The sequence below is a fragment of the Parasteatoda tepidariorum genome, chromosome 9, assembly GCF_043381705.1.
Source record: "Parasteatoda tepidariorum isolate YZ-2023 chromosome 9, CAS_Ptep_4.0, whole genome shotgun sequence".
NCBI lineage: Eukaryota > Metazoa > Arthropoda > Arachnida > Araneae > Theridiidae > Parasteatoda > Parasteatoda tepidariorum.
In genome coordinates this window covers 55,895,462-55,907,854 of record NC_092212.1, presented here as the reverse complement: position 1 = coordinate 55,907,854, position 12,393 = coordinate 55,895,462, and the positions used below count along the sequence as shown (strand labels likewise).

The 12,393-nt window shown below is 26.0% G+C and overlaps 1 protein-coding gene across 1 annotated transcript in view; it reads left to right on the top strand.

The window, feature by feature from the left end:
* The window catches only part of LOC107444753 (monocarboxylate transporter 12), a 34,302-nt gene extending 26,388 nt beyond the window's left edge, over nt 1-7,914 (top strand). The window contains exons 5-6 of the mRNA XM_016058976.3: nt 3,326-3,608; nt 4,689-7,914. Of these exons, the coding sequence (XP_015914462.1) occupies nt 3,326-3,608; nt 4,689-5,065 (660 nt within the window). The 3' untranslated portion in view covers nt 5,066-7,914. The remainder of the gene's footprint in view (nt 1-3,325; nt 3,609-4,688) is intronic.
* Nucleotides 7,915-12,393: the final 4,479 nt, after the last annotated feature.

Here is a 12,393-nt window from a genome sequence, read left to right as displayed (position 1 = left end):
CTCTATAAATAGATTTTTTCTTTTCAGTTTTTTCGTTATTTTGCACTCTTATCAAGGAATAATATTACGTTCTTCACGTTTTGGTGAGAAATATAAGTTTTAGTGATGAAAAAAGAAAATTTCGAAGCTATTTTTGCATTTTCTCCGCGAACGATATGTCACCGCGAATGACAGCCATTGCCGTCCGATTTTTGGCGATATGTAACCAGATGACGGCTATAGCCACCCTCAGAGTATCTCTAACAAAATTCTCTTTTAATGAATCTGTTAATTACAACTTCTTTAAAGACTTTTACCATTTTTTAATAATTCCTCAATATTAGATTTGTTGGAGAAATTGTATTTTAAAAATTAGTTATCTCAAAATAGTCTTGAAAATCATCGAATTTTGAATGAAGGTCACTTCAGTTTTCGTGACCGTAGATACTTTGGTCCTGAATATTTAAATTTAGAAAAGAAAAAAAAAGAAGCATAAGTACGGATTTTACAAATGCGTTAATTTTTCAGTAATATATCGAAGAAAAAGGTAACATTCCAGATAACATATAAATTTTTTGAGGGGGGGGGAGAAAGAATGACATAATGAGCAAATAATGGTTACAGCCGTCAAGAGTTTTCCTGGAAACTCTGTGACATAATATGAGAAGTAATTTTCACTTCCATTTGTACGACTGACGCTCGATAACACGCAGTCGTAAACAGTTGGAAAAAAATGAGTTTCTGAGCAAATCAAATGTGTGCGACAATGTGTTTAGAAAGTTATGGATGGTGTTTTCATCATAAATGTAAACAACAATTTCGAGCTCTTGGCCTGTTCTACTTCCGTTTAGAAAGCTACTTACTACAGTTTTTTTCTGTCAGGCGATATTTTCATACAGATAATTTTTTTTTAATTAAAAAAATAAATTATATAATTTCTGAGCTCAAATTTGATGTATTTTATAAGATATTAATGATAATTCTAGTGAGTTTCAAGTGAAAATTTGTTTTAGTTATTTATAGATGTATTGTTAAAAAAGGCTGATGTGGCTGCTAGATTTAGGAAGAACTCGCTTTTTTGGCAGTCCCAATTTGCCCTCTTTTTTACTTGTTTATTACTGTTTTTTCTTGTTGCAAGCCGCGCACCATCATACTTTAGTGTTAGCATATTGTTTGAGCAGCGAGATTAAGTTCATTTTACAAATTATCATTTAGGTTTAAATTTCGAAATTTATATATTGTTGAGAATGTAAAAAGTGTCTTATAACGATTATTTTTATCAAATGACGATTATTACCTTTTGAAATGACAGGTCTTTAAATGACGATTCTTTTAAAAGGATTCTTTTATAGTCACATCACAAATAATAAATCAGGTAACAAATTCATATATGCAAGAAATAATCCACTTGAGAATCTTAAAACACAATTATTACGTTGTGAGCCAAATGACGTCAAAATACGCCGGAAGCAGTAACCCGGAAGTATGAAAACTTACTGCTCACCCTAGTGTAGAAAACACCTTCCATATGAAATTAGGAACGTTTTTATTATTATTGCATGTATTCCTTGGGATTCTAAGCAACTTGTTTACCACGCTAAACTGAATTTTCCTTTCTTAAACCTGTCTCACTGAACAGTGGATTAGGTCAGGAATTAACACAAGTTACAATATTCCAAAGTGTATTAGTTAACGATGACTGAAATAGAAAGAATTTGAACCAATATCTTGAAAAAGGCTCTAAAAGTGTCTATAACACGATTTTTGACCAATTCTTGTATCTCTCAGAATTTTCCATTTTTGATTTAGGTTCAAGTAAATACATATTATAAGACATTCAGTGAAATTTTTGAAAATTTATTGAATAAAGTTTTTTTTAATAGTTCAATTTTATCTTAAACACTTTGCTTATTGTTGATGTTGATAGTTGGAATAGTTTGAAATGACTTTGTTAAATTCTAAAGCTTACAAACAGCACCCTAAAACGGGTTCTTAACTTATATTTCTTCATATTTTATTTCTTGTTTTACTGTATATTTCAAAAGCACGATGTTTGACGAATGTGACAAGTTTTAACTGAAGCTATGTGCTGGTCAGGAACCCATCCTTTCCTGACTGCTATCCTCAGAATTTATCGTGATAGTATAACCAAGAGAAGTTTATCTTCCTTTAACATTCTGACAGCTTTAAGATTGTCTTATGGCTAGAGCACTAAAATCTTAACTGTGCTGACTGACTATACATGATCACTAGAATAGGTTTTATCGCCAATCGAAATTGCAGGTTTGGCAAAAGATCTCAAATTTTAGCTGCTCTCTGTGTTTGTTGACAACAAAGTTTCAATTGTTACCTGACTGCTACAGTCAGAATTTTTCCCCGAATCGAAATTATCACCCACAAAAATTTTGACTTGTTAGAGATTAATTTTCAACTTGAGCTCTATGTTTAGGGATAATAAACGATTAAATAATTTCCTGGCCCCTACAAAAAGAATTTATCGCTTAATTTCGAAATAGAAAAAATAGTCAATCAAATTTTCAACCAGCAAAAAGATTCAAATTTTGACTATGCCTCTGTGCTTAACTACAATACTAATTCCAACTGTTTCCTGGTCGCTTCAAGTAGAATATCGCCAAATAGAAATTACCGTCAATAGAAATTACGGCCAATAGTAAACAAATTTGTTGACCTTCGACAAATAAAATCTTTTCTAATCTGGAATTCCAACGTTCAAGTTGATCCCAGTGCCTAATTCTAATACTATTTCCTAAATTATGCTAGCTAATTTTTCGCTGTTCTTAACACACATCGAAATTTTGACTGTTTTCCATAAACAGACCAACAAACAAATTACAAAAAAGTAGGATATAATGTAATCTAATAAAAAAAAATTAAAAGCGAAGAGCGCATCACTTTTGTAACCGGCTGAAAATAAAATGATGTACTTTTCATTTTTGGTAGGACAAAAACAGAATTATTTTCTCCTTTTTAGTACTCTTTAAAAAGGTAGTTTTTAATTTTTTTTTTCCAAATTTGATAAAAAAATTATTATTTTATTTTTGCTTTGCTTAAAAAAAAGTTTGTCATTTCACGATTTTAGCAAGTAGTCAGTGCGTAATATTGTCAATCAGTAAAATTGTGTGAAATTTTGTGTTATTTTCTTAAGTTTAGAAAGGTTACATTTCTTGTTCTCACCTCTCAAATCCCTTGAAAATTTTTATGTATTTTTCTAATTATTGTTCTTTACATTAAGGTTACAGCCAATAATTTAAAAAATTTATATTTGATATTTTTGATTTTTAATCATGGGTACTCTATTGTATTAAGAATTTGTAAATTTCTCCAGGTAACGGTTGGATATATTGGAGACAAGCCTTGGATTGACTCAACACTCCTATATAGTGGTTTCATATTGCTCAGTGGTCTATCATTAGCCTTGTTACCCATTGTAGCAAATTATTATGTGATAGCTTCTCTAGTTGGAATTTATGGTTTTACAATCAGTGCAAATTATACTCTTGTACCTGTAATCATTGTAAATCTGATTTCACTCGATAACTTCACTGGAGCATATGGACTGTTATTACTTGTTCAAGGCAAAGCTAGCTTAATTGGACCTCCTGTGGCTGGTATTACAATATTTGCACTATTAGTTAAATATCTCCTTTTTTTCTTATAACTTGGAATAGTAAGGAAATAAAATCCTTTAAAAAAATCATCTAGACAAAATGCCTGGCTAACCCTTTGACGCAGATGGGACACTGGTGTCCCTTTTATGCATATATTTTTTTTTCTGATGCTGTAATTACAAACGAAAATATATCTTGATATTTTTTTATTCTGAAAAACAGTCTAATTGTTACTTATCTGTTAGATTATCAAAATAGTATTTTTCTAAAATATAGAATCCAAGAAAAGTTATTTTAATATATATATATATAATTTATTCATATTCAAAAATTTATCAACAATTAATTAATTAGAGCAAATTATTGTTTGGAAGTGAGCCGTGTTTAGAAGATTTTACCTTTAACGCTGAAAAAGACACCAGTGTTTCATGCAGTATTTCATGTCCATAAATTAATAAACTGCTAAATATAATATTTTTCACTTATTTTTATCTAAATAATTACAAAATAATAAAAAAAAAGTATGAAAAAATATGTTTAATAAAAATTCTGCACCAAAGAGTTAAAAAAAAAACGTCTTCCATTTATAAACTAATTATCAATCCCATAAGTTTTTTTAAACCTAATTTTCTAAAAAATATTTCATGTTGTATGATTTTCGATTGCACAACATTTTTTTCTTAAACAAATTTATATTCTCAAACATTTTTTTTCCTGCAATAAAAATTTAAATTTTGGAGTGTCCAATTGTAAAATATTCTTGAAGATATTTTACAATTGGAATATTCTTATTAATATTAATTGGTATATATTATTAATATACTTAATATTCTTGAACCCACTTTAGTCTCATTAATCTAAAGATAATTTCATACAAAAAATAACTTTTAATTGAAATGAATAATTAATTCAAATTAAAAAAATTTTGAAATTGTAGATGGAACTTTTTGAGTTTTAAATGTAATTTTATTGACAAAATAAAAATTTAACGTTATTGTATACTTAAAATAGAAATCAGTATATGTAAGTGACTTTGTTTACTTATGTTATGTTATTATTCATGTATACTTCTTTTCTTAGGATGGCTGTTTGATGTAACTGGAAATTATGACATCACTTTCTACGTCACAGGATTACTGATTATGCTTTCTGGAGCAATGGTTATTCCGGTTTCAAAAAATCTTTGTAGAAAAGCATCGCCAATCAGCAGCAAAAGCTCTATCAGATCTGATTCTCGTAAAGTAAAATTCCAAGATAATCCAGGAAATGTTGATAATGTTTTAGAAGGTAAACTTGAAAATCGTCTAAATGACAAAAAAGTTTACAAATCAAAGGAAACCGGTGATAACACTACACCATTATTATCTACCAATAATAAAGAAATATGCATTGAGAAATGTAATGGTAATGGCAGTAAATCCATTTCGGTTTATGAAAATCCTCTTTCTTTAGTCTAAAATATAATGGTTATGTATTTTAACCTAAAGACTTTGATTTATTCTCTATTATATGAAATAAATATATAACCACTAAGTTTTATTTACATTCATTGATTATATTTGTTGCCATTCGTATTCATATATTTTGTTATTGTTTTGTATTTGTTTATTTGTGTACTTATAGTTCACTTGAACTTGAATAAACACAGTGACATTAGAGTAAGTATTTTTTGATGAAAGTTGTATTATTTTTCAAAAGTGTTGTTGAAACATAAGGCATCGAAGATCTTGCTTTTTCTTATTAATTTCATATATTTTAAAATGCACTCATATTTATCCAGTGTTTTAATAATGTAGGTGTTTGTTCTGTATTTTAATCATTGTTTGTTATCGCACATAATATCTAAAAGCTTGCAAATAATAGTTTACCCATTTTCAAAAGCATTTCATGTATCTAAGGTAAGCAGTTTTATTAACATTTCGTCATAAGTAACATCTTCAATCTAAACTAGCTGTTTATTAACGCTTCGTCATAAGTATAATCATGTTCTTTATAACATAACTGTAATCATGCCATAATAAAAACATTATTATGAATCAGTGTCTATTTTTAGTAATTTTAATTATCTTAAAACAATTTTATTTTAGATAAAAATTTTATTATTTCCTTTTTTTATATTTTTTTAGTGACAACTTATTTGTATTTGAGTAAAAATTGCCTTATAAGAATAATTATTCATATTTTTAACTATCTGTATTTATTTATGCTTAAATTTTCAAACCTGGAAGATTTAGTTCAAAAAATTAACATTCTATGTTTCAAGAAAGGAAGTTTTAGAACTATTATATTTTTGTAAACCTTATTTGAAGAATATTTATTAACAAAGTTGTATTTATTTGAATAGAAATAGCAATAAAATTTAAGTTGCCTATGCTTTTTCATATAGTAATAGAATTAGGTTCAATTTTGAATAATACTTAGTACAAAGTTCTAAGACTTTTTAAATCATTATAACTTGAATTCTGTTTGAAATGTAATAATTTTGAGCAATTTTAATTTCCTCGTAAATTTATAATGTTTCTACAGAACTATAGTTAGTCAAAACTGCATGAGCTGGTCTATTTTTTAAATGTCACTTAAATTCATGCTTAAGCAGTTAAATAAAAGCTGCATTTCCTAAATATAATGCGATGTTTGCTACTTAACTTTGCAATAACAATCTCTGTGAATGCCTTTTTATAGGTATTCCCTTTGTGAATTAAATCTGAATTTATTGTTATTGATGTGAGCTCTATTATTTTGTGATAATCATAGTGAATTAAATCATCTAGTCTTCTTCGTTATTCAAATGGCTGTGCAATTTTTACAGGGTTGCATTTTCCTAATTGTAAAGTTCAATGTTTTATTCACTTCACCTTACTGATACTTAAAAACAAGCACGATTACATTTTTTTTCATCCATTTGAATGTACAATGTAAATGTACAAGAATAATTTTTTTTAGAAAACTGAAAGATATTTTTAAATAATATCAAGATTGAATTGTTATACATAATTATCTATAATATTGAACCAAGCAGGTTAAAAATGGAATTTCTTGAACATAAAATAGCTCTTATCTCTACAATTACACGGATAAAATCTTCTATAAATCCTATGTAAAGTGACTTACTCATAAAAATAAGGATTCTATACTCATTGTTTACAAAAATTGCATTCTGAGAAATATATATCTTGAATATTAATCTTTTCATGTAATTCTTGTTTTGAGTTTTATCTTTCATTACATTTTTACACGAGTTCATTACATTTTTGCAGGAGTTCATCAAAAAGCTGTAAATAGAATGCTATTAATTTTTTGGGGGAGATATAATATAAAATTTAATAAATGTTTCATTTAATTACTATTGATAAGTTATAAATTATATCAGCTAAAAAATTTTATTCTGAATCAGAATTCATTATTATACATTCCAATAAATTTGCTCATAAATTTGTTTTTTATTTTATTAATGTGAATTAATAACTAAATATTGTTTTCAGGAATTAAAAATTTTTTCAATAGTATTTTCACGAATAATATTCTAGGGTTTAATGATAATTATATATTATTTAGTGATAATATATGGGAATTATAGTTTTTTCACCCAATTTTTTTTATGCAAAAAATAAAAGGGCAAGTGAATTTATTCATTTTGTTCATTTCTAGTAAAAGTGAGGCCATTACCATTATCCTGATTACTATAAATATATATTGGGAGAAAAATCTATGTATACCTAATTCAGATTCTATGTGCATAATTTTTTAAAAATTATATATGATTAATCATGTAATTACTAACTTATATCCACATAATTTATTATATTGGATTATTTTTCATAGTTATACTGTAAGATTTTCAAGCATATCCTGAATTTAAATGAAAAATATATTTCTATAAAAGTAACCTTTATTATTTTGTTTAATTTCTTGTAAAATAATTTTTTTTTCTTTGAGTTTTTATTATATGCTGCTTACAGAGTAATTCACATCCCAGTTAATGCCTGCTTGGTAAAATACTTATTGATTATTGTATAAGTGTCTTAATGGAACTAACAGTCTGTGATGTGTAAAGATTAATAACTGTGCATTTAATGTGAATTGTGATATATTTACTGCAGTTTTGAATCATTATTTTTTAGTGTATATTTTTCAGTATTTCATTTTAGTAAGCTGATAACTGTAAAAAAATCTACCTAACAAAACATAATTTGGCCTAAGTCAAAACAAAAAAGGAAAAAAAAATGTTTAACTTTGCACCTACTATATGGAATCTACACAAATTTCAAATTTGGGCACTATAATAGCCTTTCTTTCAGGTGCAGTATTAATTTTTTTTATGTTTATGACATATGTATGAATCTAATAATAAAATGCTCAAAATATTATAGTATAATTAATTAGGGTTTGATTTGTATAAGAACAAGGTTTATCCAAGCTTATTAATCTAAACAGTGTTAAAAATTGTTTATGTTAAGGATAAATCTTAAATCATTTTAACTATATGCACAATAAATGCAAAATTTAAAAAAATAACTAATGTTACTTTTTGAGTTGATTCAATTTTTATAACTAAGGTAGGATTAATTAAATGACAGAATGCTTTTTGGTATGATTTTAAATTAACAATAGCAATTTTAAGAAAAAAATTGCATTTATTTTAAGTATTATTGAACTAGATATCTAAAATTTACTTTTAAAGGTCAATCCCTAATTAGTAGTTCTAATTATAATCTTTATTAATAGAGTTAATTATTAGATATACTTTTCATTGATTACTTAAAATTTATGCTGCAATTTATCATTGTTATTAGCTGTAATTTTTATTTTTTTGTAATTTGAGAAACTGGAAATGTTTTATTTTGAAGATTATTTTGTTTTATTTTGAAGATTATTTTGTTTTTTGATCTGATATTATTTTCTTATTTTTATTTTGTTGTGAGATTTTTTTTTCACTTCTAAATGATTTGAAAAAAATATAGAATTCATTTTTGTAGTATGTTGGTCTTAACCGCAATGCTAATAATTTATAACCTATTTGTGAAACTTCTGTCAGTTTTTCAGGTACTTAAAAAACTTTTCATTTGCTATTTTCTTTTTATTGTATAGGTGCCAACTTGTATGATTTTTGAAAAAGATTTGTCAGAACGAATGTTATAATTATAGTAGGACGTTTTAAGATATAAAAATTAAGATATTTTGCCAATATTTAAAAGAATAATAGAATATTTAAAAGAATAATAGATATTTCTTAAATATGTTTGATTTAGGTATTAATTTTAAAAGCCAAGATTTATGCAAAAAAAAAAGTGTTGGTATCTCAAAAATATTTTCATCAACAACCATAGCTGTACATGTTGGCAGATATGTTATTGTATATTTAGTACTTATTTGTAGTATGTTAAAACATGACATTTCACTTAAATCATGGATCTGAATAATAATTTTTTGAGCATGTACTGAATTTATTTTATTACATTTTATGTTTCAATCCTTACTGCAATCTGTTAGATTTCGATTCCTAATTGATTCTAAGAATTTTTTTATATATTTTCTTGGTGGTTTTATATTTAACATTGGACTTAAAAGTTTCTCCTTTTTTTTCTTTAAAATGTTTTTCTTAAATTTTTATGAAGAAAAAAAAAATATTATAAGTAAACTTGCTTTATTGTCTAAAGTTTTACAAAATATTCAATCTTTTGTTTATTGTAATTAAATTATTTATAGGAAGTAATAAAAAATTGTGGTTTCACAAATAAATGAGAATACATATTTTGTGAAAAAGACGTAACAAAACTATATGCTCTATTCTATGCTGAAAAATGAAGAAGACATTACTAATGCTACTTAATTCATATAAATCTAATTAAAATATATAAAACTTGAAAAATAAAGATTATCATGATTTTAAAACACCTGTGTCAGACTATCCTTTATAATTAATATTCTAGTACTATGATAACTGTACTCAAGAACTGGGGAAACAGATTTGAATGCAATTTTCTACTTGCAGAATCGTCAACATGTTTGCATTTCAAGTACAAAAATTGCTCTGTAGCAAAAATTGCTCTGTGCAAATGTGCAAAGTATTATTATTCCATATCAGTTTTTCAAAAAATTCTTTTTTAGCTACTAGTAATAAAAAATCAAACACTTTGATAATGTATTCATACGAAGTAAAATTTTTAAAGCATTCATATTTCTGTTTTGAAATCCATGTTCATAATCTTTACTATGTCAGCTATTCTTACAATTCAATACAATGTCCTGCATAGAGGAATAATGTTATAAAATAATTTAAGAATTCATTATCAGAAAAATTGATTGACTATTCTTTAAAGTGTGCCAAATTATTTGTTTGGTCTATTTTGCCTAACTTCATTGAAATTTTTATAAATTGTTTTGAAGTAGAATTTTGTAATGATCGTATTTTTTTGGAGTATTATAAGAGATTTTCATTCACTATGCTGTAGAGTTACCAAATTTAAACTTGTTGAAGAACAGATTTTAAAACTGATGTTATGCAAAAATTAATTTTTTAATCTTTTAAACAATTGACTCAAATATCTATACTATCACCTTAAATTATGAAATATAATGCTTATAAAATATAATGATACTGCTAATTGACGGATAAAAAACATTCTCTATTTCCGAAATAAACAGTACCAACTCAAAAGATGTACAGAATGTTCTAAAAAATAAATTTTCCTTTCTTAAAATTTTTGATTGTGTTATAATTTTGTTATCCTTATTGCATTTGAATTTAACTTATTAGATAAATACTTTAAAGCTTAGCTTATATTTAACTTGTTCAAAAAGACATCTTCGAGCTCAAATGTTTTACTTGTGTAAAAGTCAAACCTCCTACTTAAATTACAATTTTGTTCAGAAAGTCTACTTATATTCACTGAAAAATGTGATATATCTTTAACTCAAATGGAAAATAAAATGCAACGAGAATTACTATTCTTTTTTTTTTTTATTAGTCAGTATTTTCATTAATAATGAGCATTTATGAAATTGTTAGGTTGACACCAGTTTTTAATTTATTTAAAATAGAAAATAGTATGTTTTATTAATTTTCAAACATTACTTTGACTATTGATTCAAACATAAATTACCGTTTCTTTTTTTTTTTTTTTTCCTTAAATTTTGATTGATTATTATGAAAACGTGTATGTGTATATTTGTTATTCTCTACTACAGTATTTTACATTCTCATATTTTAAATTTTTTCATTATTTACTTAAAATTAAATTTAGTCATCTTAACATCTTACTTTTTTGTTGTTGGCTACTACCATAAATAGGAAACTTAGCATTTTGATTATCTATAGGTATTTAGTAATAGTATCTAATAATTAACCTACTGTTACATAATTTTTAAAATATGGTCCGTTTAACAAGATTGTTTAAAATAATATGTAAATACTACAAGAATTTTATGTGATTGAAAAGTATTGTATCATGACCTATATTAGGCCTGGCATGTGTGTATGTGAATTCTGGTGAGAATTCTTTGGCCCTTGTACCAAAGATATTATGTGGCTTGTATCAACCCAACCTGTTTAAAAAGTTTATTTTTGCATTATTATGTCCTCTACTGCTGATGAAATAAGAGTGTTGGTCTGGTATGTACTGATGTATAATGTTCTATCTAATTATTTTGTGCTGATGCTCATGATATTCTTTGTTTTATTCTAGCTGGAATATTTTTTAGTAGATTTGTTATAATTTAAGTTAGTTTTATACTTCATTTAATAATATTATATCAGTCATCTTTATTTCAAAAATTTTGGGTATCTAAATTTTAAACTGATATGTATGATTTTACTTTCGTTTAAAAAAATATTGAAATTGTCTTGTTTCAAACATTTCTCTAAATTGTAAATAAAGTTGAATTCTGATGGTTTGTATTTGCATTATTTATTTTATTTATTTATTTATTTTTTGTGATACTAATTCCTTGAAAAAAAGTTTAAAATTATCTCTTGAAAAAAAGTTTAAAATTATCAATGCAAGTATCGAATCAAAAATAATGAAACTCAATATTTTGCTCAATATACAAATGCACAAAATTAAAAAACATGACTCCTGAATAACTATGCCTAACATCTTGATTTATACAAGAAATAGTGCTGGGATAGGAAGACGCTGTGAGCTCTCGCTCAAAGATTTTACTTAAAGATATTTCATTAGATAAAGATTTTAAAGATATTTCATTAGACAAATCATACTTATTTCTTAGTGCTAACATTAGCATTTTTTTAAGAAGTTTTTCTAGTGCTAACACTAGCATTTTTTTAAGAAGTTTTTCCAGTGCTAATGAAATTAAAATTGCAACAATAAGTGTAAGCAGAAATTTCTTAAATTTCATCTGCTACTAAAATCACATCAATGATTATCAGCAGATAGTTTTCCTATGTGTAAATGAATTAGGTATTAGTATTAGGGGCACCGAGATAGGAGATCGACGTGACCTCCCAAAGATTTTCACTGTTCGACAAATTTTGTCTGGCCATTAGACATGTTCACAGGGCCTGGTTTATCATACGTCCTGAGAGGCCTAAGGCCCCACATTTCTGGGGGGGGGGCCCTATCTATCCCTATAAATATATTTGTGTTTTTCCTTACAAATTGTCTATTAGAAATAAAAGTTAACGAAAGTTGAATAAATTTAGCCGTATAACCTTAAATTTACTTATATATCTTATTTTATAATCGTCGTTGAGCAGCCGACTCATTTTGTGCGGTTTAAGACTACTAATGCTCAACTCCGTATTCTTGTAATTTTGTACCCAATC